General features: G+C 44.0%; 3 protein-coding genes across 6 annotated transcripts in view; 2 read left to right on the plus strand and 1 right to left on the minus strand.

The window, feature by feature from the left end:
* The window catches only part of GRAMD1C (GRAM domain containing 1C), a 103,826-nt gene extending 101,371 nt beyond the window's left edge, over positions 1-2,455 (plus strand). For both annotated transcript variants that reach the window (XM_043594211.1, XM_043594212.1), the window contains one exon: positions 732-2,455. In XM_043594211.1, the coding sequence (XP_043450146.1) occupies positions 732-812 (81 nt within the window). In that variant the 3' untranslated portion in view covers positions 813-2,455. The remainder of the gene's footprint in view (positions 1-731) is intronic.
* A 783-nt stretch (positions 2,456-3,238) lies between these two features.
* ZDHHC23 (zinc finger DHHC-type palmitoyltransferase 23) lies at positions 3,239-15,445 on the plus strand. Of its 2 annotated transcripts, none has more exons than XM_043594215.1 (5): positions 3,239-3,467; positions 3,948-4,219; positions 6,209-6,919; positions 8,660-8,827; positions 10,928-15,445. In XM_043594215.1, the coding sequence occupies exons 2-5, from the start codon at positions 4,068-4,070 to the stop codon at positions 11,193-11,195; spliced, it is 1,299 nt and encodes a 432-aa protein (XP_043450150.1). In that variant the 5' UTR covers positions 3,239-3,467; positions 3,948-4,067; the 3' UTR covers positions 11,196-15,445. The 2 variants fall into 2 exon arrangements, with proteins under 2 accessions (XP_043450150.1, XP_043450151.1); XM_043594216.1 differs by having other exon boundaries at positions 8,669-8,827.
* Positions 15,446-16,283: 838 nt separating this feature from the next.
* The window catches only part of CCDC191 (coiled-coil domain containing 191), an 89,921-nt gene continuing 78,744 nt past the window's right edge, over positions 16,284-27,460 (minus strand). For both annotated transcript variants that reach the window (XM_043594214.1, XM_043594213.1), the window contains exon 17: positions 16,284-17,445. In XM_043594214.1, the coding sequence (XP_043450149.1) occupies positions 17,301-17,445 (145 nt within the window). In that variant the 3' untranslated portion in view covers positions 16,284-17,300. The remainder of the gene's footprint in view (positions 17,446-27,460) is intronic.

A 27,460-nucleotide genomic window follows, 5' to 3' on the forward strand; every position in this document is an offset into this window, starting at 1 on the left:
ATGAATACAAAGAAGAATAATTCTTGCTCTCAAGTTGCCTATAACTTTATTAGAAAAATCAGATATATTGTTAAAGACTTTAAAAAAATACAAAATTGGGGCGCCTGGGTGGCTCAGTCAGTTAAGCAATCGACTCTTGGTTTTGGCTCAAGTTGTGATTGCAGGGTCATGGAATCGCACTCCCCCCCCCCCCCCCATTGAAACAGAGCCTGCTTGAGATTCTCTCTCCACCCTCTCTCCCTCAGTGCGGTCTCTCAAAATTAAAAAAAAAAGTACACAGTTAAGTGTTAAGTACATAGTAATGCTTTGGGAGTTTAAAGGCAGGATGACTAGGGAAGGTGACACGGAGACGGTGGTGATGGGTAAGTTTTAGATGGGTGAATACAAGCGTGAAGGAAATAGCAAGCAAAGGCCTGGAGGTGGCACTTGAGTCGTTCAGGGGACAGTGGCAAGATCACTGCCACTTGAGAAACCATTTAAGGAAACAACCTACTGGGATGCAGAATGTGCAACAGGACAGTGCTGGGAGAAGAGCAGGGTACAGTGGACAGGAAGAGCTCCTGAGCAGGCGTACTGACACACACCCAAAGCAGCTGGCTATTGTATAAATTCAGTCTTTTATCTGGGCATCAGTAGAAACAAAACTATATCGAATATATAAATGTAAACTTTTGGCATAAAAATAAGCAGGTGAAACTTAATCTTATTTTGAAAATTAATTTTGTTTGCAGTTAAAGAGCTCACTTGTTATGCTTCAGAGAACTTTTGATCTACTAAATAAAAACAAGACTGGCATGACTGTCAAAAGCTAGTGATCTCAAGGCCTGAAACTGTAGAGATACTTGGAACTAAAAGAAAACGTCTTAAAGAAAACCAGAGGATGAAGGATTTTAATTGTCACAGGAACATTTCCATATTTTCTCATTATGGGTACTTTTAATATGAACAATCTTTTTAATAACGTTAATGTGATGACTAGTCTCTGATGGCCTTAATGATCCATTCTTTCACTTCTTATACGTAATTCTAAGCAGTGGATTTCTCCAGTGGAATTATTCTCCAGTGGATATTTCAGGTGAAATATGTTGTGGACTTGAATTTCTACAATACAAAAAGAAAATGAGACACTCCAAACTGAGTAGTATGGCCTTGTTTTTACAGTGAGATTTGAAGTTTGATGCTTTATCTGTTAGCACAGAATCAGTACGTGTTCGACAGGCTGCTTTCCCAGTTGAGATACACTGAAGATGCTAAAGAAAATATAAGAATAAACCTCTGTATCATTATGAATTGTGAAGGACCAGGTTTCAGGCATGTATTATAACATTTCTAAGTTTGTGTACTGTAAATATTACAGTGTCTTCATTTTTTCTTTAGCATGGGAATTCAGTAGTCAGGTTCTGAGTCTGCAACTTGGTAATTATTACCTGAAAGGTTCTTCAGCCGTTGTATCTTTTTGAAGATAGATGTTTCAGGAGCTATGAGAGGTGAGATTATCTTGCCTCTTCATGTATCAAATGGTGGAAGAGTAAATCCTGGAAAAGGAGACATGTAGGGTACCAACACTCAAAATGAAGAACCACGTGCTGATTTTAAAAACGAGAGGATTATGTTGAAATCTGGACACTTAGTGGCTGATCAAAGGAATACTTGAACTAAGCGTGGCTTTAGCTTAGCACTCTTTCATGGTGGAAGCGAACCACCTGGTTGAAAATAATCTGTGGATTACTTTTCAGGAGCCATATATGTCTTCACTTACTCATTCACGTGTGTAGCTTGTTTCAGTTGGGAAGTTATAACCAGACACAAATGTTAGCTCTTCAACAAAAACTTTTGGGGGCACTGTGTCCCAGTACTAGTGCACTGACTGAACTTCTAGGCCAGACAGAAGTTTTGGTTCTTTCACAACAATTTTTTAGGCATGTATGTCTCAATATGATGTCTTTGGAACAAGAGAAAGATAGTGCCGAGTAATTTGTATATATTCTTACCGTTTGGACAATTGCTTCCCTTTAGTTATGTTTCTTTTTTCCCCCAGAGTCACCAAAGCCACATGAGATAGCTAAAGTCATTTTTGAGATGCCTGTAGAGAATGAAAGTATTAACTTCATTACAGGGAAAATGGATTTCTCTGGGTGGTTCCCAACAAACCTACATTGGGGTACCAGTGTACTTACCTGGGGTTTTTGAAAAAAGGATTTATGAAGTGTCTGGCTGTGAGTAAGAGTCACCGGATATTAAACTTGAAGACTTGTTCTCTGTTAAATTCACAAAAATGATCAGTGGCAAGCTGAATGTTTTTGTGATGTTATTTAAAACTTGTACTTCATAAACATACCTCAAAGGAAATTAACAAAGTTGCTTTATAGATTGAACATGTATGCATGCAGAATTCAATTAATTGCATTTCAGCCTGTTAATGTAAATTGATACCAATAAAACCCAAAATGTCTGAGTTGTAGTTTTTCTTTTTCTGTTTAAAAAAAAAAAAAACCAAACAAAAATAACTAGAAACGCTGCTACAGTGAAAAAGTGTATATGGGCCTACACTCTTAAAATTTTGTGCAAAAATAAAACCCAAAGGGGACTCTACGGTCATCTTCGGGCAGTTTCATTTCAAATATGCAGACTGTTGGAACAAAAGTACTAGTAGGCCTGCTGGTCTAATGTAGAATCTGCTTGCCAGAAATCATGAAAATGAACAAGCTTTATAAATTAACAGCTCAGGGACGGCGATGGGCCTTTAAGGGAAGGCTGGAGAATTTGGGGGCGGTACCTCGGGAACAGTTCGCGGTGGAGATCTCCCCCTAAGCTTGTTGCCGGCGTCTGAATGAAGGCTGGCCCACCCACGAGTCCCCAGTACTTTGGGAACCCTCCGGGTTCCCGGGGTTCCCGTCTTTCCGTCGGCACTTCCCCCGGCCGTGGGTTTGGGCTTGCCCCGCCCACGTACCGCCCGCCCGCGGGCACCGGCGGGGCCGCACGGGGGCCGGGAGGGGCGGAGGTGCCGGGCCAGCCCTGCGCCTCGCCGCTGGCGCCCGCGCCCGGGAGCGCGTCCTCGGGTCCTCGGATCCCCGCGTCCTCCGGGCGCCAGGGCCTCGGGCCGGGGGAGGGGCCTCACCGGCGGGCTCCGCGGGGCGGCGGGCGGCGCACGTGCGGACGGGCGGGGATCCCCGGCGCCGGAGGCGGGGCACCCGGAAGCGCGCGCGGACTTGCCTCGCCGAGCCCGGCGGGCAGGGGGGCGGCGGGGAGGCGGGCGCACTGCCCGGGCCGCGGCCGGCTGTGCTCACAGGTGGGCGGCGGCGAAGGCGCGGCGGAGCGGAGCCGGGGTCCTCGAGACTCCAGCCGTCACACTGAGAGCCCAGCGGCTCCGAGCTGGGAAGACGCGTCCGCGCCTCGGTAGGAACCGGCCGTTCTCCCCGCCACCTCGGCCTCTTTGGCTGCAGCCGCACCTCGGCCCTGGAGCGCAGGTAACTTCCTTTCCAAGGTCATTCTTCGGGCGGGGCGGCGCTCGCGGCCCGCCCACGTCCTCACGGTCGGCGGAGGCGGGAGAGGGGCGCCCTGCGCCGAGCCGGAGCGGTGGGGCTGGACGGCGACTCTGAGCGCAGCGCGGGAGCCTGGTGGCCTCCCCGGAGCCGGCTGCAGACGCCGGCCGCAGCCCCGAGGGTGAGTTTCCACCTGCGCCCAGTCTTTGGGCGGGGACCGTTCGGCCCTCCCCAGCCTGCACCGGCAGGTGAGCGCAGCCGCCCGCACCCTGGCTGTCCTGGGCTGTGTGGTCGGCTGTCACCATGGGAACGGCTGGTGCCCAGACGGCTCCAGCCCTGGTGGGAAGGGACGGTGAACGCGGTTGGGAGCCCTTAGAGCTCCCTGTCTGGCCAAGCCGAGAGAGAAAAGCATGATGAGAACGAGACACCCCCTCCCCCTCTTTCTTCTCATTTTTGATTTCTCAGGCGTTGGCGGATAATCAGAGAGAGGCGTGGATATGTTTACAAGATGAGTTGTGTTCTTTCCACCTTTACCTTCTGAGGGCTTCTTACCACTCATGGTGACAGGTGGAAATCGTGACACAGATGGGCAGTATGAAGCCAGTGAAGACAAACAAAGCGGAAGAACCTGAATTGGAGCCCCTGTGCTGCTGCGAGTACATAGATCGAAATGGGGAAAAGAACCACGTGGCTGCCTGTTTGTGCGATTGCCAAGATCTCGATGAAGGGTGCGATAGGTAAGGGCGGAGTGTTTCTTGATGCTGACCCCTGGCCGTTTTGAGAACTACCATGCATACTTTAAGCTTAGCCATCCACAACACTAGAATTTGCTCCCGATGCTGTTTCCAAGGGTCTGAAATAGTCGTCTTTTATGTCAAGTGTGAGGGTTTTGTAAAGATGAATTATTGGGTAGTGCACAACTGTCTATTCGGCTCAGTTTAGTAGCACATAATTATTTTTTTCATTTTTAAAGGGAGAAGATGATGGAGAGAACAGGCAAATAAAGGGATAGTGGCAAGTTAAATGTATAAAAAAATAAAGTACAGACCCGCAGAATCCGTACATTTAAAATGAACACATTAGTACCAGAAAGTGCTTACATTCTCAGTGGTCTCAGCATCTAGCGACCAACTACTTGAGGATGGACTGCACCTGGCCACAAAGGGTCTTGAAGGCGGAAGGATCACTTTCCTGCTGTTGGAACCGGTCTCGCCAGAAGGCCCTCCCTCCCCCGACTGGCTGTTTTCAGCATGGGCAGCAACACAGTCTTGACCGATATTATTGTATTTGGCTTTTATTTTCACCATTAATCCCCAGTGTTGGAAATTACTATCCAAAAAGATGATTTTTAACATCAGTGAGAAAAATTTTGTGCCCAACAGTAATAACAGGTTTTATCCATTTTCTAAATAATTATATATCTAAAAACTGTTGCCATATGGAAAGCATAATGTGGGAGAAGAATAAGGACGTTTGGGAAGTTGCTTTTCCCTTTAATAATTACATCTGGTTAAAAAAGTCACCACAGAGGAACATTGTTGACTTAGAGCTTGGTGCATCCATCTCGACATGAAAAGTGTTCTTGGGATATTGTAGTTTAGAGCCCTGAAGACCCCATAGTCCTTTTGTAATTTTTCCTTGATAGTGTCTGTAGTCTTTTTTACAGGTGTTTTTAAATGGACTCAGTCTAAAGTCCATACTGAGAAAATGGAGCACTCTGCTTTAATGAATGGAAAAATGATGCTGTTTCCACAACTTCCATCAGTCGAGACCACAGCTCTTCCATTAACCTTCCAGCTCTTCCTCTCTCCTAGCCCTTGAGACCTGGTCTGTTGCTGCGTTCTCTCCTTACCTGTCTCTGGAGATAGGCTCCCGGTCTTTCCACTGTCCTGCTGCTCAGTACCACTCCCATGTAGTTACCTCCCCTCAACGTTCAAGGTGTTGCCTTACGTTTCCAAATTGTCTGTCTACGGTCAGAGTTATTCCTTGAGCTGATCGTTGTCTTAGGAGCCCAAGTGTGCAAAAAATGTGTACAAATACTGCGTGTCCACGAGGCTTAGTCGTTTTTCTCTTACCAGTTTGATCTCCACTCTTAGGCAGCCCCCTGGCCTTGCTGGACAGGTTTACTCCTTGGGCACAGGACAGGTTTGTGCTGTACATGTGCCTCTGCATTGGGCCGCCTCCCTGCCTCCTGTCCCCCCCAGCTCCCCACACCAGCGCCAGCCAGCGTGGAGATCAGGCGCCGAGCCCACGTTTGTTCAGAGACCCATCTAGTGACTCCACCCGGAAGTGTTTATTCTCCTCTGAGCACTCCTCAGTGTTTGCCCACAAGAGTTCATTAGGCGATTTTGCTGCTTTGTCCTGAGATTTCCTGAATTCCCATGTTGTCTTTGCAACTAGATTGTGAATTGTTTTGAGGATCTTAAGTCTCTATACGCCCCCAAACGTAAACAGTACTTGTACAGAATATGTGTGTATTCCTACATATTTGCTTCGTGGAGAAGTGGTTTTTAACTGTTACATTTCTAAACGGTAGCTAGCTAGTCTCTTTCGTATTAAAAAATGATACGTGATCCGAAAAGCTCATGTTTAGTAGTATAGAAGTAGAATACTTGGCCTTTGGCCTCTTTTATCATTTATCCTGCTGTTTGGCCTATGGTGTTGAGTGTTTTTTTTGTTTAGCAAACCCCATGTGAAGTGCCTTTTTTTTGTGCTCTTCTGAATAGATGGATTACATGTAAATCCGTGCAGCCGGAGACTTGTGAAAGAATCATGGATACTATTTCCGATCGCCTCCGAATTCCTTGGCTTAGGGGAGCCAAAAAGGTTAACATTAGCATCATTCCCCCGCTCGTCCTACTGCCCGTCTTCCTCCGCGTGGCTTCCTGGCATTTCCTCCTGGGGGGGGTGGTTTTGACCTCCCTTCCTGTGCTGGCTCTGTGGTACTACTACCTCACTCACAGAAGGAAAGAACAGACTCTGTTTTTCCTGAGCCTCGGACTGTTCTCTCTGGGCTACATGTACTATGTGTTCCTGCAGGAAGTGGTCCCCAAAGGGCGTGTGGGACCCACTCAGCTGGCTCTTCTTACCTGCGGGTTATTTCTGATACTCTTAGCCTTGTACAGAGCCAAGAAGAATCCAGGCTACCTCAGAAATCCAGCAAGCAATGACAGACCTCTAAGCAGCGGCCAGACTGAATGCCTGACCAGAAAAGGGCAGGAGAAGACCAAAGGGTTCCCGGGCGCAGAATCGTCGGGTAGTCTCAACAACCGCACGCTGAAGGATGAGCCTAAGGGCTCTTCCAGGGTGTTGGTTGGAAGCCCTACCAAGGTCAAGGAGGACTGGTGTGCCAAGTGCCAGTTGGTGCGACCAGCCCGGGCGTGGCATTGCCGGATCTGTGGCATCTGTGTGAGGAGAATGGATCATCACTGTGTCTGGTATGTTGGGAAAATCTGGTGGCTTGCAGAGTGTAAATTCACGTGAGACTCTAGCTGTGTTTGCTCCTCCTTTGCGCCACCCTAAAATCTCACTCGTTCCCAGCTTTACACCTTGCAGATATTTGTGTGCTGGCATGATATTCCCACTGAGTCACCAGCTTCCCAGTCTCACAGATGTAGTCCCCTCAGTCATTTCCTGAAGGGTGGTGGTGGTGTTGCTACTTTGCTTTTCCCTTCTGAGCTGCCCCTCTGTTACCTTCTCCTTCCTGCAAGAGAAGTATCTGCAGTCGAATGGTGTTTTTTAAAAAAAGAAGGGATCAGAATCCATATAGGCACGTTTCCCTGTGCTGTGCCTTTTGAACACAGAGCTCAAGAAAGTGTTCCCATATTTGTAGGTGACCCTGTCCCCTCACCATCCATCCTTTACCATTCTGATGACTCCTGGTCTGCATTGTTGAGGGAAGGCCCTACCAGGTACCAAGTACCTTCCTGTTTTGTTATTTGTAGAGTGGTGGGCGCTTTTTTTTTTTCTTTTTTTAAGTTTTATTTATTTATTTTGAGACAAAGAGCAGGGAGAGGGCAGAGAGACAGGGAGAGAGAGAATCCAAGCAGACTCAGTGCCATCAGCGCAGAGCCTGACGTGGAGCTTGATCCCACAAACCATGAGATTGTGACCTGAGCGGAGATCGAGAGTCGGACACCCAAGTGACTGAGCCACCTAGGTGCCGTGAAAGTTGGGGTTTTTGGTACCTTCCAGCTGGCCAGTGCCAAACTAGGACACCCATACTATATGAAATGCAACTTTTGAAGACAGTGTTGCTGTTTCACTGAGTGAATCTAAAATGGTGTAGTGGGGCGCCTGGGTGGCACAGTCGGCTAAGCGTCCGATTTCAGCCAGGTCACGATCTCGCAGTCCATGCGTTTGAGCCCCGCTTTGGGCTCTGGGCTGATGGCTCAGAGCCTGGAGCCTGCTTCCGGTTCTGTGTATCCCTCTCTCTCTGCCCCTCCCCCGTTCATGCTCTGTCTCTCTCTGTCCCAAAAATAAATAAACGTTGAAAAAAAAAATTAAAAAAAAAAAATAAATAAAATAAAATGGTGTAGTTGATTCTGAATGCTGTAAGTAGTGCGTTTGCTGCTCTGTAGCTCTCGAGGCACTTGTGGTCAGGGAATTATGCTTTTTATGGCTAGGATGCTGAGGATTCTGGTCATGTAGCCTGCCTCCTCGCCCATAGAAGGGGACGTAGGGGAGGAGGAAGGTGCAGCAAGGCCAGGAGGGCTGGGAGTGGACCTCAAGTCTGAAATATTTGCACCAAAAGGAGCAGCAAACAAGGGGCTCTTTGTGAGCAGGGTTTCTGCAGGCCCTCGTACACCTTTAGTCTACACTCCTAGATTCTTACATCTTGTTATGACCTGGAACTATTTGAGGGATTTTTTTTCCCCCTTTTAAACGACAAGGCCTCTGTGAACAAATGGTTCCAGAGAAACATTTGGTGATAGTGGCTGTGGGGGAATTGGTCTGCAAACCTATAAACCAGCAGTTTGTTGGCCATAGAGGCAAGGCCCCCCTTCTTTTTCATTGAACTGTACTTGATCTACAACGTTATATTACTTTCAGGTGCACAGCGTAGTGATTCAGCATTTATGTCCATTATGAAATGATCGCCATGATGAATCTAGCTACCATCTGTATCGAGAACTTTTTAAAATGTTTGCTTTTTCTTCCCCCTATGCTGTTTTGAGGATAAATAGCTGTGTTGGAGAATCAAATCATCAAGCATTTATACTTGCCCTTTCGATCTTCTTGCTAACCTCGGCGTATGGGATAACACTGACCTTGGACACCATTTGTAGAGATAGAAGTGTCTTCACAGCTCTCTTCTATTGTCCTGGAGTTTACGCAGATTACAGGTGAGATGTGGCTGCCGTAGCACAAAGCCCCGTAGAAGAGGGAACAGATGTTGCCGTTAATGTAAGGGGCTGTGATTTGCTGCCACGTCAGTTTTTAACCAAAACATGGGACAGGTTATCGGATGCCGGGTATCCTTGAAATTGCCAACCGAATTGTGCAGTGGACAGGTGTGTTTCTCTAGGGTGCTGACCGTTGACCCTTACAGACTGAGGAACTAGTACACTGCAGGGAGGGCTGGGCTCAGGGAAGTCCGGAGTCAGATGACCACGTGCATGGCCAAGGTAGCAGTAGTGAAACTAAAGCCATAAAGGAGCGGTCCCAGCGTATGTGTGTGGTCTATTTTGTCATAGATTGTCAAGGCAAGACAATCTTGCCTCCCTTTGTTGTGGCTTTCTCATGCTCTTTAGCCCTATCTGGATTTATTGCTTCTGACCCTTTTGTGGTGTGCTCACAATTTCTGTAACATTTCTTTACTTTGTAACCTCCATTGGTTTTTCCTGTTCTACTTTTTAAAATATCACCACTCATGATTACTGTGGTATCTAGGTCACAATTTCCTTTGTTAGGTTGGGGCACATTTATATATTGTGGAGATCTCCATGCTTTGTGGGAAGCCGGGGTTTTGCAGCTTTGGCCGCAGCCAGCCCCTCCCCAGAGCGCTGTGGGCCCCCTGCCTGTGTTCTTTGCGTCCTCTCTTCCACCTTTTCCTCTGAGGAGGATGCTGTGTGGGGTCTGTGGTTCCCAGTCTGAGCTAGGACAGCTCTGCCCCATGGTCCTTGTCTGTCTGTCTGTGTCTGTCTTTCTTTCTCTCTTTTTTCTTTTCTTTCTTTCTTCATTTTCGAGAGACAGAGTGTGTGCAGGTAAGGGGCAGAGAGAGAGGGAGACACAGAATCCGAAGCAGGCTCCAGGCTCTGAGCTGTCAGCACAGAGCCTGACGTGGGGTTCAAACCCACGAACTGTGAGATCATGACCTGAGCCAAAGTCGGACGCTTAACAGACTGAGCCACCCAGGCACCCTCCTTTTCTTTCTTCTTACTCTTTGTTTTCAGAACAATCCCCGCTTTCCCTACATAGTGCCTCTGTGGAGGTATTTGTTTACATTAGTTTGTGGCCAGATCTCCTGTTGCTATTCTCCATCTAGAGGTTTGTGAGCATTAGTAGAATAGATTGGTCCTCCTCCTCAGGGCCAATTCCTTTTCTTTCTGTACTGAGAGTGTTAGTAGGTTGTGAAATGTGGGTGATAAAGTCCCAAAGCAGGGCACGTCTTTGTGTTGCTAAGCATGAGTTTTGTGAGCTTTCTGGGGGCCACTGACATGGAATGAGGAACATGGTCCGCCGCTGGTACTCACCCTCCATACAGGTGCTTCACGTCACCCCATTGAACCTGGTTTTCCTCATCTCTGGTGAGTTAATCATCTCTGAGTCCCTTTCAGCTTAAGAAATGAAGATTCCTTGGGATGGGTTCATTTCCAGCTGACCCTTCATTTGCAGATATTTGAAAAGAGTCAACTGGCAGACATTAATCAGTAGCCTCTCTTCGCAGTCTGACTGATGAGCTGAAAGGAGCTTTCTTGTCCGGTGTGATTCTGTTGGCTTGAGGAGGCTGGATTTATAGACATCAGGACCTGTAGCGGTTTGTGTCCATCAATGTTGTACTGATCGTACTGACAAAATGGGGATGCAGGGCCTTAGCACTGTTCCTGTGTTCCCACCCACAGCTTCCTTGAGGATGTTTGTAGCAGTATCTGCTCAGTTAAGAACGATTTGGAATTGTTCATTCATTCGATAGATTCGGGATGCTGTTCTGTGAGGCACTGTGTTGGTCGCGTGGGGGACACCAAATACAAAAACGTCCTTGCTACTGTAATACAACAGTCTAGAAAAAGAGGCACCGATAATTATAGCATAAAATAGGACATGGGAATAGTTCTGTGTTAAGCATTCTGGTGTCCTGAGGGTGGAAAAGTATCTTCCAATCAGGATAACTGGGGAAGGTACCAGAGTCCTTCGTAACGAGTACTGCGCGTGTCAAATGTTAGAATGGTGCCACTTACCCACCGAAGAGATTGGTAGTCCTGACCTGCCCTTTCTCCTTCCAGCTCAGCGTTGTCCTTCACCTGCGTGTGGTACTCTGTGATCATCACGGCGGGCATGGCCTACATCTTCCTCATCCAGCTGATAAACATCAGTTACAACGTCACCGAGAGGGAAGTCCAGCAGGCCCTTCGACAGAAGACAGGGCGCCGGCTCCTCTGTGGGCTCATCGTGGACACAGGCCAGTACAACCGGGGCTTCCTGCGGAACTGGTACCAGTTCTCCACCCTGGGTGCCCACCCCTTCCACCACCCTGCCGAGGACATTGTCTGAAGTGCCTTCCGTGTGGCTCTGCGAGGGGCGGCCCCTCCCTCTGCTCCCTCCCATTGTACACTTCAGTGTCCACGCAGGATGTTCGTTTTTATCCCCAGTTTCCTAAAGGCTGTATAGGGCCATGCTCAGGTTTAGACATTGGACTGGGAAGAAATGAAGTTTCCTGACTTCAACCTAAGAGACTTTTTTATCGAAGCAGTAAAAGAGCCATTCTTTTCCAGTCACCTTGTTAACTAACTCAGTCACCATGTGGAAAAGGATGTGGATTGCTAATGCACAGATTGATAGAAGCAGTTCCCATCCATTACTAGGGGAGAAAGAGTTTGGATTAGGGTAGTTTCCAGTCCCTCTTTCAATTCCTGATAGCCATGTGACCCTTAGTTGAGTCACCTCCCCGAGTCTCAGGTTCATCTGTAAAGTGGGGGTACTAATAGCACCTGCCCTGGCTTACCTCACAGTCGTGAGGGTCGTGCGAGGGATGGGGTATGTGGAAAGCACTGGAAAATGACTAAAGCACTCAACAGGTTTGAAGTATTATTAGGAAGGTTCGAAGACTGAGAAAACTGTTTATAGATCAGAATACTGAAGCCAGAAGTATCAGAGTAATCCACTTTCAGCTTTTCAGAATGGAAGAAAGATCCTGAAATACCATATTGTACAGTTATGGCAACTTCTCTCTTTGAAGTATTAGACATTAACTACTCAAACGGGGTAGAGGATGACCAGATGGATTTACATGATCTTCTGATCTTGAAGGGACACTGGATAACAGTTACGATTACTGGTCGTGTAGTATACGCTGGTCTTGAATTCAGGTGATGAGTCCTTGTTTTTCATCTTATTTCTTATACATTTATTCTCTTTGGATTTACTCTACATAACTCTAAACTCCAATAGCCATTACTGTTTTTTCCCTCTTTCCATGCTTCACCTGGGAAGGTGCTAGAGCACTTAGGATGAGGCTGGAAGAGGAGAACAGACACCCCGTGGGGAGCATTTTACCCTCTTTCCTGGGTAGAGTGGCTGGTTACTATCAAGGGCTTGATTTTTTTTTTTTTTCCTCATGGAAGTAATTCAGATACTGTCGTTACAGCACTCAGTTGCAAAAACCAGTCTTCTGGCATTCACAGTTCTTCTGGCATGACCTCTCTGAGGAATTGACTGACATCTTCCTACTTGCACATTACTTCTCATTCACCGTTCCCTAGACAAAAGTATCTCACTTGGAGAGAAGAAAACAGGGTATATGTGGTTTCCACTAATTAATGGACTACGATTCCTCCCTAGCTCTTCCTAAAATAATAAGTTGTCTCTTTAATTGTATCTTTAAACTGAAAATGTACAGAAGATTAAATACTTATAGAGAACGGGTCTATTCTGCCATGGAATTAGGATAAGGCGATTTTGGATGGGGAAAATACCATCTTGAATTATTTGGTTTTATACGTGTACTTATTTTGCAATCCCAAAGAAAATTCATGAGTCCTTAAATTTGCTTTGGCTTATAGCTTCATATAGGGGAAATATTGCCAGCTTTTCCCGTCTTTCTGTGCATGCTGCCGTAGTAAGAGGTTTATAAATGTCGAGAGGAAATACTGCTCCTTCCTGCAACTTTCCCTCTGGAGCTGGCACTGTCCCTAGTTCTGCCATGAAACGAAGCTGTCCTTAAGACACTCACCACATTTTTATATCAGGCTGGTCGCTGCTCTCCCCAGAGATGGATTGTTTAACCAATGAGAGGCTCCGTATTCCCCTGGGACGAGCCAAAGAGCAAGTCTGGGGATGTTAGCAGTCTGTGGTTTCTACTGTGATGCCCTTGCCCTGGCCCAGAGTCAAGCATTCGTTTGGAGTTAACGTTGGATCTGATAGGACTGATTCTTTTCTGTGTGCGTTTGAGAGAGTAATGATGTCAGGGACAGCACATGTGGCCAGAAACCTCTATTTGTCATCTCTTGAACACCAGATGTGTAGGCAACTGGTTGTCTAAACAGTTGATGATAGAATTCATAGAAATGTTAGCATAGTCGGTAATTTGAGCCTCTTGCTAAATCTTTAACAACCATCAAAACCAGACACAAAGAGGAGTAGTCCCCAAAAGATCAGGGTCATGTGGGAGGATTGAGAGCGACTGCCATCTTCATAACCGCGCAGCCTTCGAGTTTATCCGCATGGGGCCTCTCATGCTCCCTCACCTGCAGGGCTCCTTATATATTATTCTGGCTGGTGGGAACTAAGAGGCTTGTTTTAAGTTCCTCGAGATCTTCATGATTGGTGTTTTTCAGAAGAAAGCTCAAACTTTTGAAAACTTCAGTGGTTGAGTGGGGGTAAAAGCCTACTGAAATATTTGCACCAAAAGGAGCAGCAGACAAGGGGCTCTTTGTGAGCAGGGTTTCTGCAGGCCCTCGTACACCTTTAGTCTACACTCCTAGATTCTTACATCTTGTTATGACCTGGAACTATTTGAGGGATTTTTTTTTTCCCCTTTTAAACGACAAGGCCTCTGTGAACAAATGGTTCCAGAGAAACATTTGGTGATAGTGGCCGTGGGGGAATTGTTCTGCAAACCTATAAACCAGCAGTTTGTTGGCCATAGAGGCAAGGCCCCCCTTCCCAACCTCAGCCTGTTAATGAACATATTGGATATGGAGCTTTATAAATGAGCTTCTATAATCGTGGTCATGCCATTGTGTATCATTCCTAGGGAAGAGAAATGAGTCCATTTGGAGGATTTAAGGGAAAAAGTAGTGAAGGATCGGGATTGCATGAAAGGAGAAAGTCCTTCAGTATTTAAAATGTTTTTTATGATACCCAAAGAGTACTTTGTGGTTACGGCGGAGCCCCCTGAAATGAACTGACCTTTAATAAGCCTTAAGTGAGTTTTAGGGACACTGCTGCTCACCTCACCTCAGCCACCTCTGTGTCTGCTTATGATGCTGGAAATCTTTGCCATTCAAGTAGTGTTGTCCTTTGGTGAATGAAGTAATTGTTATCTTCCACTGTGTCACCTGCCTAGCAGAAAGGCTGCTACAAACTTTCTCTTATGCAATAGTCCTTAGTACTTCTAATATTTTTAGTAAGAGAAAATTTTCTATACTAGAATCTTCCACTGCCAGAAAACAATGCCAGTAAGGTTTGCTGGAATACTGACCATCTGCTTAATAGACTTATTTCCTTTGGGTAGGAAATTAGCTTTTTATTACAAAACTAATATAAGCAAAAATACGACATCTAGAAGCACAGTCTTAACCAGGATGTTTAACAATGTTTTGTGAGCTTTAAGGGTCTCTTTAGATGAGGTAAGTAGGTTTATAGGACTTCATTTGAGCCATATTTTGGTACCCTGAATTTGAAAAAAAGAGAATTTCCTCAAACAAGCATGGGATGGTAGAGACTTTTGCTTGAGGCACCTGTGTGGAATCTGGTTTTCTGCCACGTTATATCAAACACTGCCAAGGTGATGCAGGGGGAGAATGAGAGCTGTGCTTCGTGCTGAATAAAATCCCCTATGTTCTCCCCGGCGTTTGCTGTGGTGAATAGACACTTCTTGCAAAATCAGCTAAATGTAATCTTGTTGCTCATGGGCTGTTAACCTCACTTCAGTCGGCACCAAGTGCTTCACTGTAGTTTTAGCAGCAAAGACCCAGTGGTTAATGGAGCCAATTTTCTTAGAGGTTGTGGCCATTTCTGGCTACATTTCCGAGTTGGGCTTTTGACTTCCTGCTACTCCAGCCTTCCTGGTGGCACCTTTACTCCTAGAGAATTCATACTTTAAAGGCAAAGCTTTAAAAGCAGAGCTAGTCTGTTCTGGTTCCCAATGCGACAGACATCCTGTATTTCTTCCCACGGCACCACTGCCAAGACGTCACGTCACAGAACTTGGGAGCTCAACCTGCTGTGGACCTGTGGTCTGGGGGGTTGGATGGTTTGAGTTGTTGGGGCAGTGGAGCCGTTTCACTTGATTACATTTCTGGGTCTGATGTTAGACTAAAGGACACCCAGGAATGTTTACTATTCAGTGTTTAATGTAACTGGCCCAGCAACGTGCGAGGGGATTCCCGATGCCAACTCTGGAGGCTACGGGCTAAACGTTTTGCACTGTTTTTATACTTGTGTTCATATCCTCTTATCACCTCAGACTCAGACACAAGGCCTTTTAAGTGGAGATTTAAAAAATTACTGCCATTTATGTAAAATAATGTACTGTGACCGAGTTGCTTAAATAGAAAATAAAGTGCTTTCTTTAAGGGAAATGGTGTTTCTTAGTGTGTCTCCTGAACTGTTTTGCTGTAAGGGAAGCCTGTGTCAGAGCTGGGCGGCTGCTTTGGCCACTGAGGGGTCCCCGTCCTGTGACCTAAGTTACCCCTAGCCCTGAACTGTCCTTTTCCTGCTGGTTACATTTTCTAGTTTTATAGGCCAGGCATCCTGCTTATTTGGACATTCTGTCAGCAGTAATATTTCTAATCATGTCTCAGGATAGTCCAGCAAGAAGCAGAGGTCACTGACAAAGTGATTTTCCCGTGTCTTTAGAAGGTTCCCGAAATAGGTAAAAAGTCCTCACTGGCCCAGTCACAATATGGGTTGCTAAAGACTCACTATCTAATTTGATGCTTGAGGTGAAGGAGAAATAAAGGAACGCTTAAGAGAGAAAACCTAAGCTTTATGAGATTTACTTGGGCCCTTGGCATGTTGACTTAAGGGGTTCATCCTTCCTTATCTGCAGGCCTGGCACTGCCCTAAAGTTGATATTTGGCATCTGGGTGCTAATGGTCACCAGGGTTCTGTGCTGCACCACACGCAAGGGTGGTGGAGGGTGATTTGGATGGAAAGAGATTAAGCACGAGTTCGTTTCAGTCCCACTTTCTTTGGTGCCTATTGGTCTTAAAAAGAGTTTTTAGCTGACACCTGCATACTCACATGAAAGGAAAGGATGTGTGGGGACAGGGACTCTGTAGAAGAAATAAAGTTCGGTCGAGGGCGTTTTGTCAGTTCTGAGTAAATCCTCACATGTGTTCCGGAGACAAAGGATGGGGGTGGCTGTGCCAGTGGCACAACAGCACATCCCTTCTAGGGAGCGAGAGACAACAGCGGTTTCTTGAACAGCAAACGCGGTTTTATTTTACCAGCTTAAAATTTCCAGTTACCAAACAGTAGTGACCTCGGAGCTGCAAGGGGCCTTCTGGTTTTACTGGGTGCCCTTCTCTATTATACTTAGATTTGTTACAGTAAACCTGTTGTTTGTGAGGAAGTGTTTTTTTCTAGCACGTAATTCAGACAGTCCACAGGAGAGCATTTTTCAGTGTTTATAGTCTTCTGCACCTTAAAGGTAAATCCTTCTTTGAATCAGAGAGAAGTATCTCCGTACGTGGATCAAACTGAGCTGAAGACTAGAAGACAGACCGGGTGTATTACCTAGAAGCCGCAGCTGTGAGCATGAACACACACGTTAACAAACTTCCGGACTGCTTCTGATGGAGCCGTTGGCTTTTGGAATCCCCTTCACACTGGTCAGGATGCTCCAAAGGGAGGGATCTCTGATGCCGCAGTTTCTCTGAAATGAGGGTCCACTGCCGGCCCTTTGCCACAGCTGCATGGAAGTCCGTCTGATACGTGCTTTTCCATCAGGGGTGGGCAGAAGGATGGGGCCTCACAGCATGTCTGACCTTCTAGACAACTGAGCACCTGTGACTCCTTTTCCAAATACTCACTACCTTTAATTTCTATCGAAGGTACATTTGTCAACGACCAATGTTAAACCATAAGGACACGTTTTCCTTCAAAGACTCAGGCAAGCAAACACTTGTCCCCTTTTAAAGTTTATGATGCTAAAAATATATAGGATACATTTGAACAGTTGAGCTTTAGACTGTTCTTCTGAATGCTCCTGCTGTGATGAATGCTTTAATGAATTAGCAATCCAAGAAGAGTCAAAGAATGAAGTGAAAATTCCCCAGATAATTCCTCCAGTCCAAGAAGTATTTGACAGAACACAAAGCAGGCATATGCACATATGTGCGGATGGCCATCCCACACGTCGCACTGCGCGTGCACACCGTCCCCCAAGGACTCCTGGGACACGAGGGCCTGCGTCTGCTGCTGCCACGGGAGTCACGGTGGTGCGGGCATCTGGAAGTCTGGGAGAATTTCAGCTACCTTCCTCCGGAGTTGCTTTCGCCTTTCTTCTTTTATTCTTTCCTCTTTCATAGAGTTTGCAAACTTCTTCCACGTCTGAAATGTGATCCAGAGAATCCTCCTTTAAAAATAAAAAGTAAAAAAAGGTAAAACACCAAGGGAAAAGTTTACTTTCCATCAGTAGAAGAATAATTCTTTGAATAAAATGTTATATAAGAAATACGGAGATCAGAATCGGAATTCAGACAGAAGTGCTATGAAGAAAATTAAGCAGTGAAACAGGATGGAGTGACTGATGGGTTTTTATTTTTCATCCAGGGTCAGGGAAACCCTCTCTGAGGTGACATTTGAGTGGAGCACCCAGTGGCCTCTGAAAATGCAGGCCATGAGACATTCCGGGTGATGTGGTCATAGCCTGCACCTTGTGCTCAAGACAGAACCAGTGGACTGAGGGCTCCAGCAGCCAAACACCTCAAGGCAAAGATGCTGGAAACGCAAGTGCAGTACCACAGTCACAGACTGAGTCCCAGGCACTTAGACGTATGGGCATACTTCATTTTATTGCATTTCACAGATAGTGCATTTTTTATAAACTGAAGGTTTATGGCAGCAACCCTGCACTGAGCCAAGTCAGTCGGCTCTGCTTTTCCAATAGCATTTACTTATACTTCGTGTTCCTATGGTGCATGTTGGTAATTCTCACAACATTTCAGGCATTTTCATTATCACAGTATTTGTTATGGTGATCTGGGATCAGTGACCTTTGATACTAACATTGTAACTGGGGCACCACAACCCGTGCACAGACAAGGCGGCACACTTAAGTGATAAATGTGCGTGTTCTGACTGCTCGACTAGCCGTTTCCCCATCCCTCTCCTTCACCTCAGGCCTCCCTATTCCATGAGACACAACAATATTGAAATGAGGTCAGTTAATAACTGGCCTCCATGTGTTCAAGTGAAAGGAAGAGTCGCATGCCTCTCACTGCAAATCAGAAGCTAAAAATGATTAAGCTTAGTGAGGAAGGCACGTCTAAAGCCAAGAGAAGCCAAAAGCTAGGCGCCTTTTGCCAAATAGCCAAGTTGTGAATGCAAAGGAAAAGTTCTTGAAATTAAGATGCTTTTCCAGTGAACACGGGAATACTAGGAAACCAAAACAGCCTTATTGCTGATACGGAGAAAGTCTGACTAGTCTGGATAGAAGATCACACCAACCATGACATTCTCTTCAGCCAAAGCTTAAGCCACAGTAAGGCCCTAACTCAATTCTAGTTAGGCTGACAAGGATGAGGAAGCTGCAGAAGAAAAGTTGGAAGCTAGCAGAAGGTGGTTGCTGAGGTTTAAGGGGAAAATCCTCTCCATGACATAAAAGTGCGCAGTGAAGCAGCAGGTGCTGATGTAGAAGCTGCAGGAGGTTATCTGGAAGGTCTAGCTCAGATCAGTCATGAAGGTGGTAGCCATGCTAAACAACAGATTTTCAACGTAGATAAAACAGTCTCATTTTGGAAGAAGACACCATCCAGGATTTTCTTAGAGGAAGTCAGTGCCTGGCTTCAGAGCTTCAAAGCACAGGCTGACTCTCTCGTTAGGAGATAAGGCAAGTGGCGACTTGAAGTTGAAGCCAGTGCTCACTGACCATTCCAAGAACCCTAGGGCCTGTAAGAATTCTGCTAAATCCACTCTGCCTGTGCTCTGTAAATGGGACAACGAAGCCTGGACGGCAGCACATCTGTTAACAGCATGGTTTACTGAATATTTTAAACTCACTGTTGAGATCTATTGCTCAGAAAAAAAGATTCCTGGCAAAATATGACTGCTGATAATGCACTTGGTCGCCCAAGAGCTCTGAAGGAGATGGACAATGAGACTAATGTTTTCATACCTCTTTTTTTTTTTTTATTAAAAAAAAATTTTTTTTTCAACGTTTATTTATTTTTGGGACAGAGAGAGACAGAGCATGAACGGGGGAGGGGCAGAGAGAGAGGGAGACACAGAATCGGAAACAGGCTCCAGCCTCTGAGCCATCAGCCCAGAGCCTGACGCGGGGCTCGAACTCATGGACCGCGAGATCGTGACCTGGCTGAAGTCAGACGCTTAACCGACTGTGCCACCCAGGCGCCCCTGTTTTCATACCTCTTAACACAACATCCATTCTGCAGCCCATAGATCAAGGAGTAATTTTGACTTTCACGTCTTATTACCTAAGAAACACATTTCTTAGGGGCGCCTGGGTGGCTCAGTCGGGTTGAGGATCCAACTCTTGATTTCGGCTCATCGGGCTCTGTGCTGAGTGTGAAACCTTCTTAAGATTCTCCCTCTCCCCCTGCCCCTTCCACTTTCTCTCTCTCTTTAAAATAAAAAAACAAAAAATAAACATTTCTTAGGGCTGTACCTGCCATAGATAGTGATTCCTCTGATGGATCTGGGCAAAGTAAATTAACCTTCTGGAAAGGAGTCACTATTCTAGAGGTCATTAAGAACATTTGTGATTCACGGGAAGAGATCAAAATATCAGCATTTGCAGGAGTTTGGTAGAAGCTGATTCCAACCCTCTTGGGTGACTTTGTGGGGTTCAAGACTTGAGTGGAGGAAGTAACTGCAGATGGGATAGAAACAGCAAGAGAACTAGAATCACAAGTGGAGCCTGAAGATGGGACTGAATTGCTGCCATCTCATATAAAGCTTTAACGGATGAGGAGTTGCTTCTTATGGATAAGCAGAGAAAGTGGTTTCTTGAGATGGGATCTACCCCTGTAAAGATTCCAAGAAGACTGGTGAAACAACAAAGGATTTGGAATAGGACATAAACTTGGTTGATAAAGCAGTGGCAGGGGATCAGAAGATCGACCCCAATTAAAAAAAAATTTTTTTTAATGCTTATTTTTGAGAGAGAGAGTGCGCGTGAGCTGCGGAGTTGCAGAGAGAGGGAGACACAGAATCTGAAGCAGGCTCCAGGCTCTGAGCTGTCAGCACAGAGCCCAGCGTGGGGCTCAAACTCCCAAACCGTGAGATCAGGACCTGAGCTGAAGTCAGATGCTCAACTGACTGAGCCATCGACCCCAATTTTAAAAGAAGTTCTACTGTGGGTAAAATGTTATCAAACGGCATCATGTGCCACAGAGGAAATTGTTTGGGAGGGGAAGAGTCAGTTGACGCAGCAAACTTCACTGTTGTCTTAAGAAATTGCTACAGCCACCCCGGCCTTCACCAACCACCACCCTGATCAGTCAGCAATCATTAACATTGAGGCAGTTCCTCTACCAGGGAAAAGATTATGACTCCCTAAAAGCTCAGATGATGGTCAGACTTTTTTAGCAATAAAGTATTTTTAAATAAGGTATGTACATTTTTTTGAAGACATAGAATTCTATTGCATATTTAATAGTTACAGTGTAAACATAACTTTAGAAGTACTGGGGAACTAAAAAATTCATTTGACTCATTCTGATATTTGCTTTATTGCAGTGGCCTAGAATGGAACCCACAGGATCTCTGAGGTGTGTCTGTATATAGTTTAAAAAGGCCACTGGTAACAGGGGCGCCTGGGTGGTGCAGTCGGTTAAGCATCCGACTTCAGCCAGGTCACGATCTCGCGGTCCGTGAGTTCGAGCCCCGCGTCGGGCTCTGGGCTGATGGCTTGGAGCCCGGAGCCTGTTTCCGATTCTGTGTCTCCCTCTCTCTCTGCCCCTCCCCCGTTCATGCTCTGTCTCTCTCTGTCCCAAAAATAAATAAAAAACGTTGAAAAAAAAATTTTTTTTAAATAAAAAAGGCCACTGGTAATATCACCTCCAGTAACAAAAACAGCCTTGAATTTCAGTTGAGAAAAGATTACCCTGATGTCAATTTCTGGAATCACAGTTTTGGAGGGTCACATGTTGCAGCTAGGGAGACCTGCAGTGGCCTTTTAGGATAACGCAACTACCTGCACACTGGGAATGAGAAGGTAAGCCAGATGGTCTCCGCCCACACAGGGAGTTAACCTGGTGAACAGATCAGTGCAGTGAGGAGCTACCATGGTGCAGATAAGCACAGGGTACTCACCAGTCTTGTGGTGAGGAGCATCTGAAATTTTTGAAAGAGAATGAACGGAGTTTTTGTCAGACAAAAGGCTTTTCTAGAAGACAGCATGTCTTGAGTAAAGACAAAGAGGCAAGAACAGCATGGTGTGGAGAAGGAATTACAAATAGAGTTATGTTGTGGAAACAAAAATGCAGAGTAGCTGAGTTTATATTTTCACAACTAGAGGCATAGATGGGATTTATTCTGGCTTCTTGACTCTCTCACAAAACCCTAGAAGGCATCACAGTCCCCATTAGTTCCGTGGCTGATGGTTATTTGCTCTTTCTGATATTGGTGATTTTTGTTGGTGGAAGTTAAGCACAAAAAGGCTTCAAGGAGTGCAGCTACATTTGCTTTCTTCCTTCTCCTATCCAGTTCTCCATCTACTGTCCTCAGCTGTCTGGCCACCCAGCCCTCAACCCTGTCTTCCGACTCTTACCTCTGTTCACATCTTTCTCCTGGCTCCCCTCCCCCTTTCTGACTTGTACATTTTATCTCCTACTGTTCTGCCCTAATGGAAATGGTCTGCCCCCTCGAGAAAAATCTTCCTAGACTATCTTTGCCTGCATTTATCTTTCTTTCCTCTGAACTCCTCTTACAGCACATGGTCACAATCATTGGTTTCGCACTTATTTATGGTCTGTATATAAGCATGTATCTATCTACTCTTCATTTTCTGCTGAATTATGGGAGCCAGACACCATGTTATTAGGCATTTTTTATGCTTGGCAAGTAGGTCTTGATAGATGACATGTGCATGTATTGTGTTAACAAATGTGTTGTGAGTCACCAACATAAGAATTCTTAACGTGAGGTCCACAGATTCTTTGACATTTTGTGTAACATTGTATGAGATGTGCATATGCCCATTTCTGGGGGTGTAGTAGGTCTGTGACTGTTATTCCTATGAAGGGGCCTATCATTCCAAAATGCTTCAGAACTATAGATAGTACTGAGGCAATATCAGAAATATAAGTACTTCTCTGTCACTTGTTACAGTCTTTGTTTTAAAGTTTATTTTGGGCGCTGGGCGCTTGGGTGGCTCAGTCAGCTAAGCATCTGACTCTTGATTTCAGCTCAGGTCATGATCTCACGGTTCATGAGTTTGAGCCCCTTGCTGGGCTCTGTGCTGACAGCACATAGCCTGCTTAGGACTCTCTCTCTCCTCCTCTCTCTACCCCTCCCCAGTTTGTGCTCTCTCTCTTTCTCTCTCAAAATAAACAAACAACAAAAAATAAACTATATTTTGTCTGCTGTAAGTATCGCTACCCTGGCTTTCTTTTCACTTCCATTTGCATGATAAATGTTTCTCCACCCCCTCATTTTCAATCTGCAAGTGTCTTTAGGTCTGAAATGAGTCTCTTAAAGGCAGCATATAGATAGGTCTTGCTTTTTTATCCATTCCATCCTATGTCTTTTGATTAGAGCATTTAGTCCATTACATTAAAAGCAATTATTGACAAGTATGTACTTATTGCCATTTTGTTACTTGTTTCATGGTTATTTTTGCAGTTCTTCTCTGCTCCTTTCTTCTCTTGCTCTCCTCTCATGGTGTACTGGCTTTCTTTAGTGACATACTTGGATTCATTTCTCTTTATTTTTTGCATATCTATTACCAGGTATCGATTTGTGGTTACTGTTAGGTTTATATATAACATCTTCTGCATATAGCAGTCTGTATTAAATTGATGGTCACTTAAGTTTAGAACCCATTCTAAAAGCATTAAATTTAAAAAATAAAAATAAGGGGAACCTGGGTGGCTCAGTCGGTTAAGCATCCAACTTCAGCTCAGATCATCTCATGGGTCCTGAGTTCAAGCCCCACATTGAGCTCTGTGCTGAGGGCTCAGAGCCTGGAGCCTGCTTCTGATTCTGTGTCTCACTCTCTCTGTACCCCTCCCCCATTCATACTCTGTCTCTCTCTCTCAAAAATAAACATTAAAAAGAATAAAAGTAAAAAAAAATAATAAAAGTATGAAATTTTTATCTACCCCACCTTGGTTTAGGTATATTGTGTCATACTTTACATTTTTTAATTTTGTGAATCTCTTGACCAATTTTTTAAAAATGATTATTTTTGAGAAAGAGCATGAGTGGGAGAGGGGCAGAGAGAGAGGGAGACAGGATCTGAAGCAGGCTCTGTGCTGACAGCAGAACGCCTGCTGCAAGGCTTGAACTCACGAACCATGAGATCATGACCTCAGCCGAAGTTGGATGCTTGACTGAGCCATCCAGGTGCCTGTCTTGACTGATTGTTATAGATATGCTTAATTTTACTGCTTTTGTGCTTCCTGCTTTTCTTACTCCTGCTTATGGTCTTTCCTTTCCACTCAAAGAGTTCCCTTTAACAGTTCTTGTAGGGCTGGTTTAGTGGTGATGAATTTCTTTAATTTTTGTTTTGGTCTGGGAAACTCTATCTCTCCCATTCTGAATGATGGCCTTGTTGGATAGAATATTGGTAGTTGTAGATTTTTTTCCTTTTACCACTTTGAATGTATCATACCACTCCCTTCTGGTCTGCAATACTTCTGCTAAAAGATCAGCTGATAGCTTTATGGGGTTTTCCTTGAATGTAACTTTTCTTTTGCTGATTTTAAAACTCTCTTTATCACTACTCTTTGCCATTTTAATTACCGTGTGTTATGGCAGAGACAAAGAAGCGTACTACCTAATCATAAAGGGAACAATCCAACAAGAAGATATAACAATTAATTATGCACCCAACAAGAGAACACCTAAATACATAAAGCAGCTAATAACAAACATAAAGAAAGTAATCAATAGTAATACAATAATAGTAGGGGACCTTAACACCCCCCACTTTTATCAATGGATAGATCATCCAAACAGAAAATCAAAGAAACAATAGCTTGGAATGACATATTGGACCAGATGGATCTAACAGATATATTCAGAACATTCCATCCTAAAACAGCAGAATACATATTCTTTTCAAGTGTACATGGAACATTCTCCAGAGCAGATCAGATGTTAGGCCACAAACCAAGTCTCAACAAATTCAAAAATATCAAAGTCATACCATGCATCTTTTCTGACCACAATGCCATGAAATTAGAAATCCACCACATGAAAAAATCTGGAAAGACCACAAATACATGGAGGTTAAATAACATGCTACTAAACAATGAAAGAGTCAATGAAGAAATCAAACAGGAAGTCAAAAAATACATGGAGGCAAATGAAAATGAAAATAGAATGGTTCAAAATGTTTGGGATGTAGCCAGAGCTGTTCTGAGAGGGAAGTTTATACAGCACAGACGTACTTCAAAAAGCAAGAAAAATCTCAAATAAACAACGTAACCTTACACATAAGGGAGCTACAACAAGAAGAACAAACAAAGCCCAAACCAGAAGAAAATAAGAAAGGCTAGAGCAGAAATAAATGACATAGAAACTAAAACACAAAACAAAAACACAAGAAACAACACAACAGAACACATCAGTGAAACCAGGAGATCATTCTTTGAAAAGATCAACAAAATTGATAAACCTTTACCCAGGCTCATTAAAAAAAAAAAAAAAAGAGGACTCAAAATCAGAAATGAAAGAGGAGAAATAACAACCAATAGCACAGAAATACAAAGGATTATAATACTATGAAAAACCATATGCCACCAAATTGGACAACCTAGAAGAAATGTGTAAATTCCTAGAAACATAGAAAATTTGAACAGACCAGTTACCAGCAATGAAATTGTATCAGTAAAAAACTCCCAACAAACAAATGTCCAGGACCAGACAAACTCACAGGTGAGTTCGACCAAACATTTAAAGAGGAGTTGATAACCTATTCTTCTCAAACTATTCCAAAAAATAGTAGAGGAAAGAAAGCTTCCAAATTCATTTTATGAGGCCAGTATTAAACACATACCAAAACAAGATAAATACAATACAAAAAAAGAGAACTAAAGGCCAATCTCTGATGAACATAAATACAAAAATCCTCAAAACACTAGCAAACTGAATCCAACAATACATTAAAAAAAACATTCACCACAATCAAGTGGTATTTATTCCAGTGATGCAAGGGTGGTTCAATATGTGCAAATCAGTGTGATACATCATATCACTAAGAGAAAGGATAAAAACCATATGATCATTTTGGTAGATGCAGAGAAAGCACTTGACAAAGTATGACATTCATTCATGATAAAAACCCTCAACAAAGTAGGGTTAGAGGGAACATACTTCAACGTAATAAAGGCTGTATATGGAAAACCCACAAATAACATACTCAATGGTGAAACACAGAGCTTTTCCTTAAGATCAGGAAATAAGAGAAGGATGTCCATTCTCACCATTTTTGTTCAACATAATATTGTTGAACACAGCAGTCAGTCAAGAAAAAGCAATCAGTCACAGCAATCAGATAAGAAAAAGAAATAAAAAACATCAAAATTGGTAAGGAAGAAGTAAAACTTTCACTATTTGAAGATGATTGATACTACCTATAGAAAACCCTCAAGACCCGACCAAAAAACTAGAACTGATAAATGAATTTATTAAGGTCACAGGATACAAATTCAATATACAGAAATCCATTGCATCTCTATACACTGACAATGAAGTAGCAGAAAGAAATTAAGAAAAAAATCCCATTTACAAGTGCACCAAAAATAATAAAATACCTAGGAATAAACTAAGGAAGTGAAAGACCTGTACTCTGAAAACTAAACATGCATGAAAGAAATTGAAGATTACACAAACAAATGGAAAGATATTCCATGCTTATGAATTGGGAGAACAAAACAGATTTAATGCAATCCCTATCAAAATACCAACAGCATTTTTCACAAAACTGGAACAGATAATCCAAAAATTTGTATAGAACCACAAAAGACTGAATAGCCAAAGCAGTCTTGAAAAAGAAGAACAAAACTGAAGGTATCACAATCCCAGATTTCAAAATATACTACAAAGCTGTGGTAATCAAAACAGAATGGAACTGGCACAAAAATAGACACACAGATCAATGGAACAAAATAGAGAACTCAGAAATAAACCCATGATTATATGGGCAGTTAATCTTCAACAAAGGAGGCAAGAATATACAATGGCAAAAAGTCTCTTCAATAAACATATTGGGTAAACTGGACAGTTTATGCAAAAGAAAGAAACTGGACCACTTTCTTACACCATACACAAAAATTCAACATGGATTAAAGACCTAAATGTGAGTCCTGAAACCATGAAAATCCTAGAAGAGAGCACAGGCAGTTATTTCTTGGATATTAGCCATAGCAACATTTTTCTAGATATGTCTCCTAAGGCAAGGGAAACAAAAGCAAAAAGAAACTATTGGGACTACATCAAAATAAAAAGCTTCTGCAAAGAAAACAATCAACAAAACAAAAAGAAAACTTATTGAATGGAGAAGATATTTGTAAATGATATATCAAATAAGGGGTTAGTACCCAAAATATATAAAGAACTTAAAATTTCACACACACACACACACACAAACAATCCAATTTAAAAATGGGCAGAAGACATGAAAGACCCATTTCTCCAAAGAAGACATACAGATGGCAAACTGGCACATTAAAAGATGCTCAGCATCACTCATTATCAGGGAAATGCAATCCAAACCACAATGAAATATCACCTCACACCTGTCAGAATGGCTAAAATTGAAAACCCAAGAAACAACAAATATGGGCGAGGATGTAGAGAAAAAAGGAACCCTTGTGCACTGTTGGGAATGCAAACTAGTATAACCACTGGAAAACAGTATGGAGGTTCTTACCACAATTGAAAACGGAACTACCTTATGATCTAGTAATTCCACTACTGGGTATTTACCAAAAGTGTGAAAACACTAATTTGAAATTATATGCACCCCTATGTTTATTGCAGCATTATTTACAATAGCCACAGTATGGGGGCACCTGGGTGGCTCAGTTGGTTAAGCGTCCGACTTTGGCTCTGGTCATCATCTCACAGTTCGTGGGTTCAAGCCCTGTGTTGGGCTCTGTGCTGACAGCTCAGAGCCTGGAACTGCTTCAGATTCTGTGTCTCCCTCTCTCTCTGCCCCTCCCCCATTCATGCTCTGTTTC

This window comes from Prionailurus bengalensis, chromosome C2, assembly GCF_016509475.1.
Source record: "Prionailurus bengalensis isolate Pbe53 chromosome C2, Fcat_Pben_1.1_paternal_pri, whole genome shotgun sequence".
Lineage (NCBI taxonomy): Eukaryota > Metazoa > Chordata > Mammalia > Carnivora > Felidae > Prionailurus > Prionailurus bengalensis.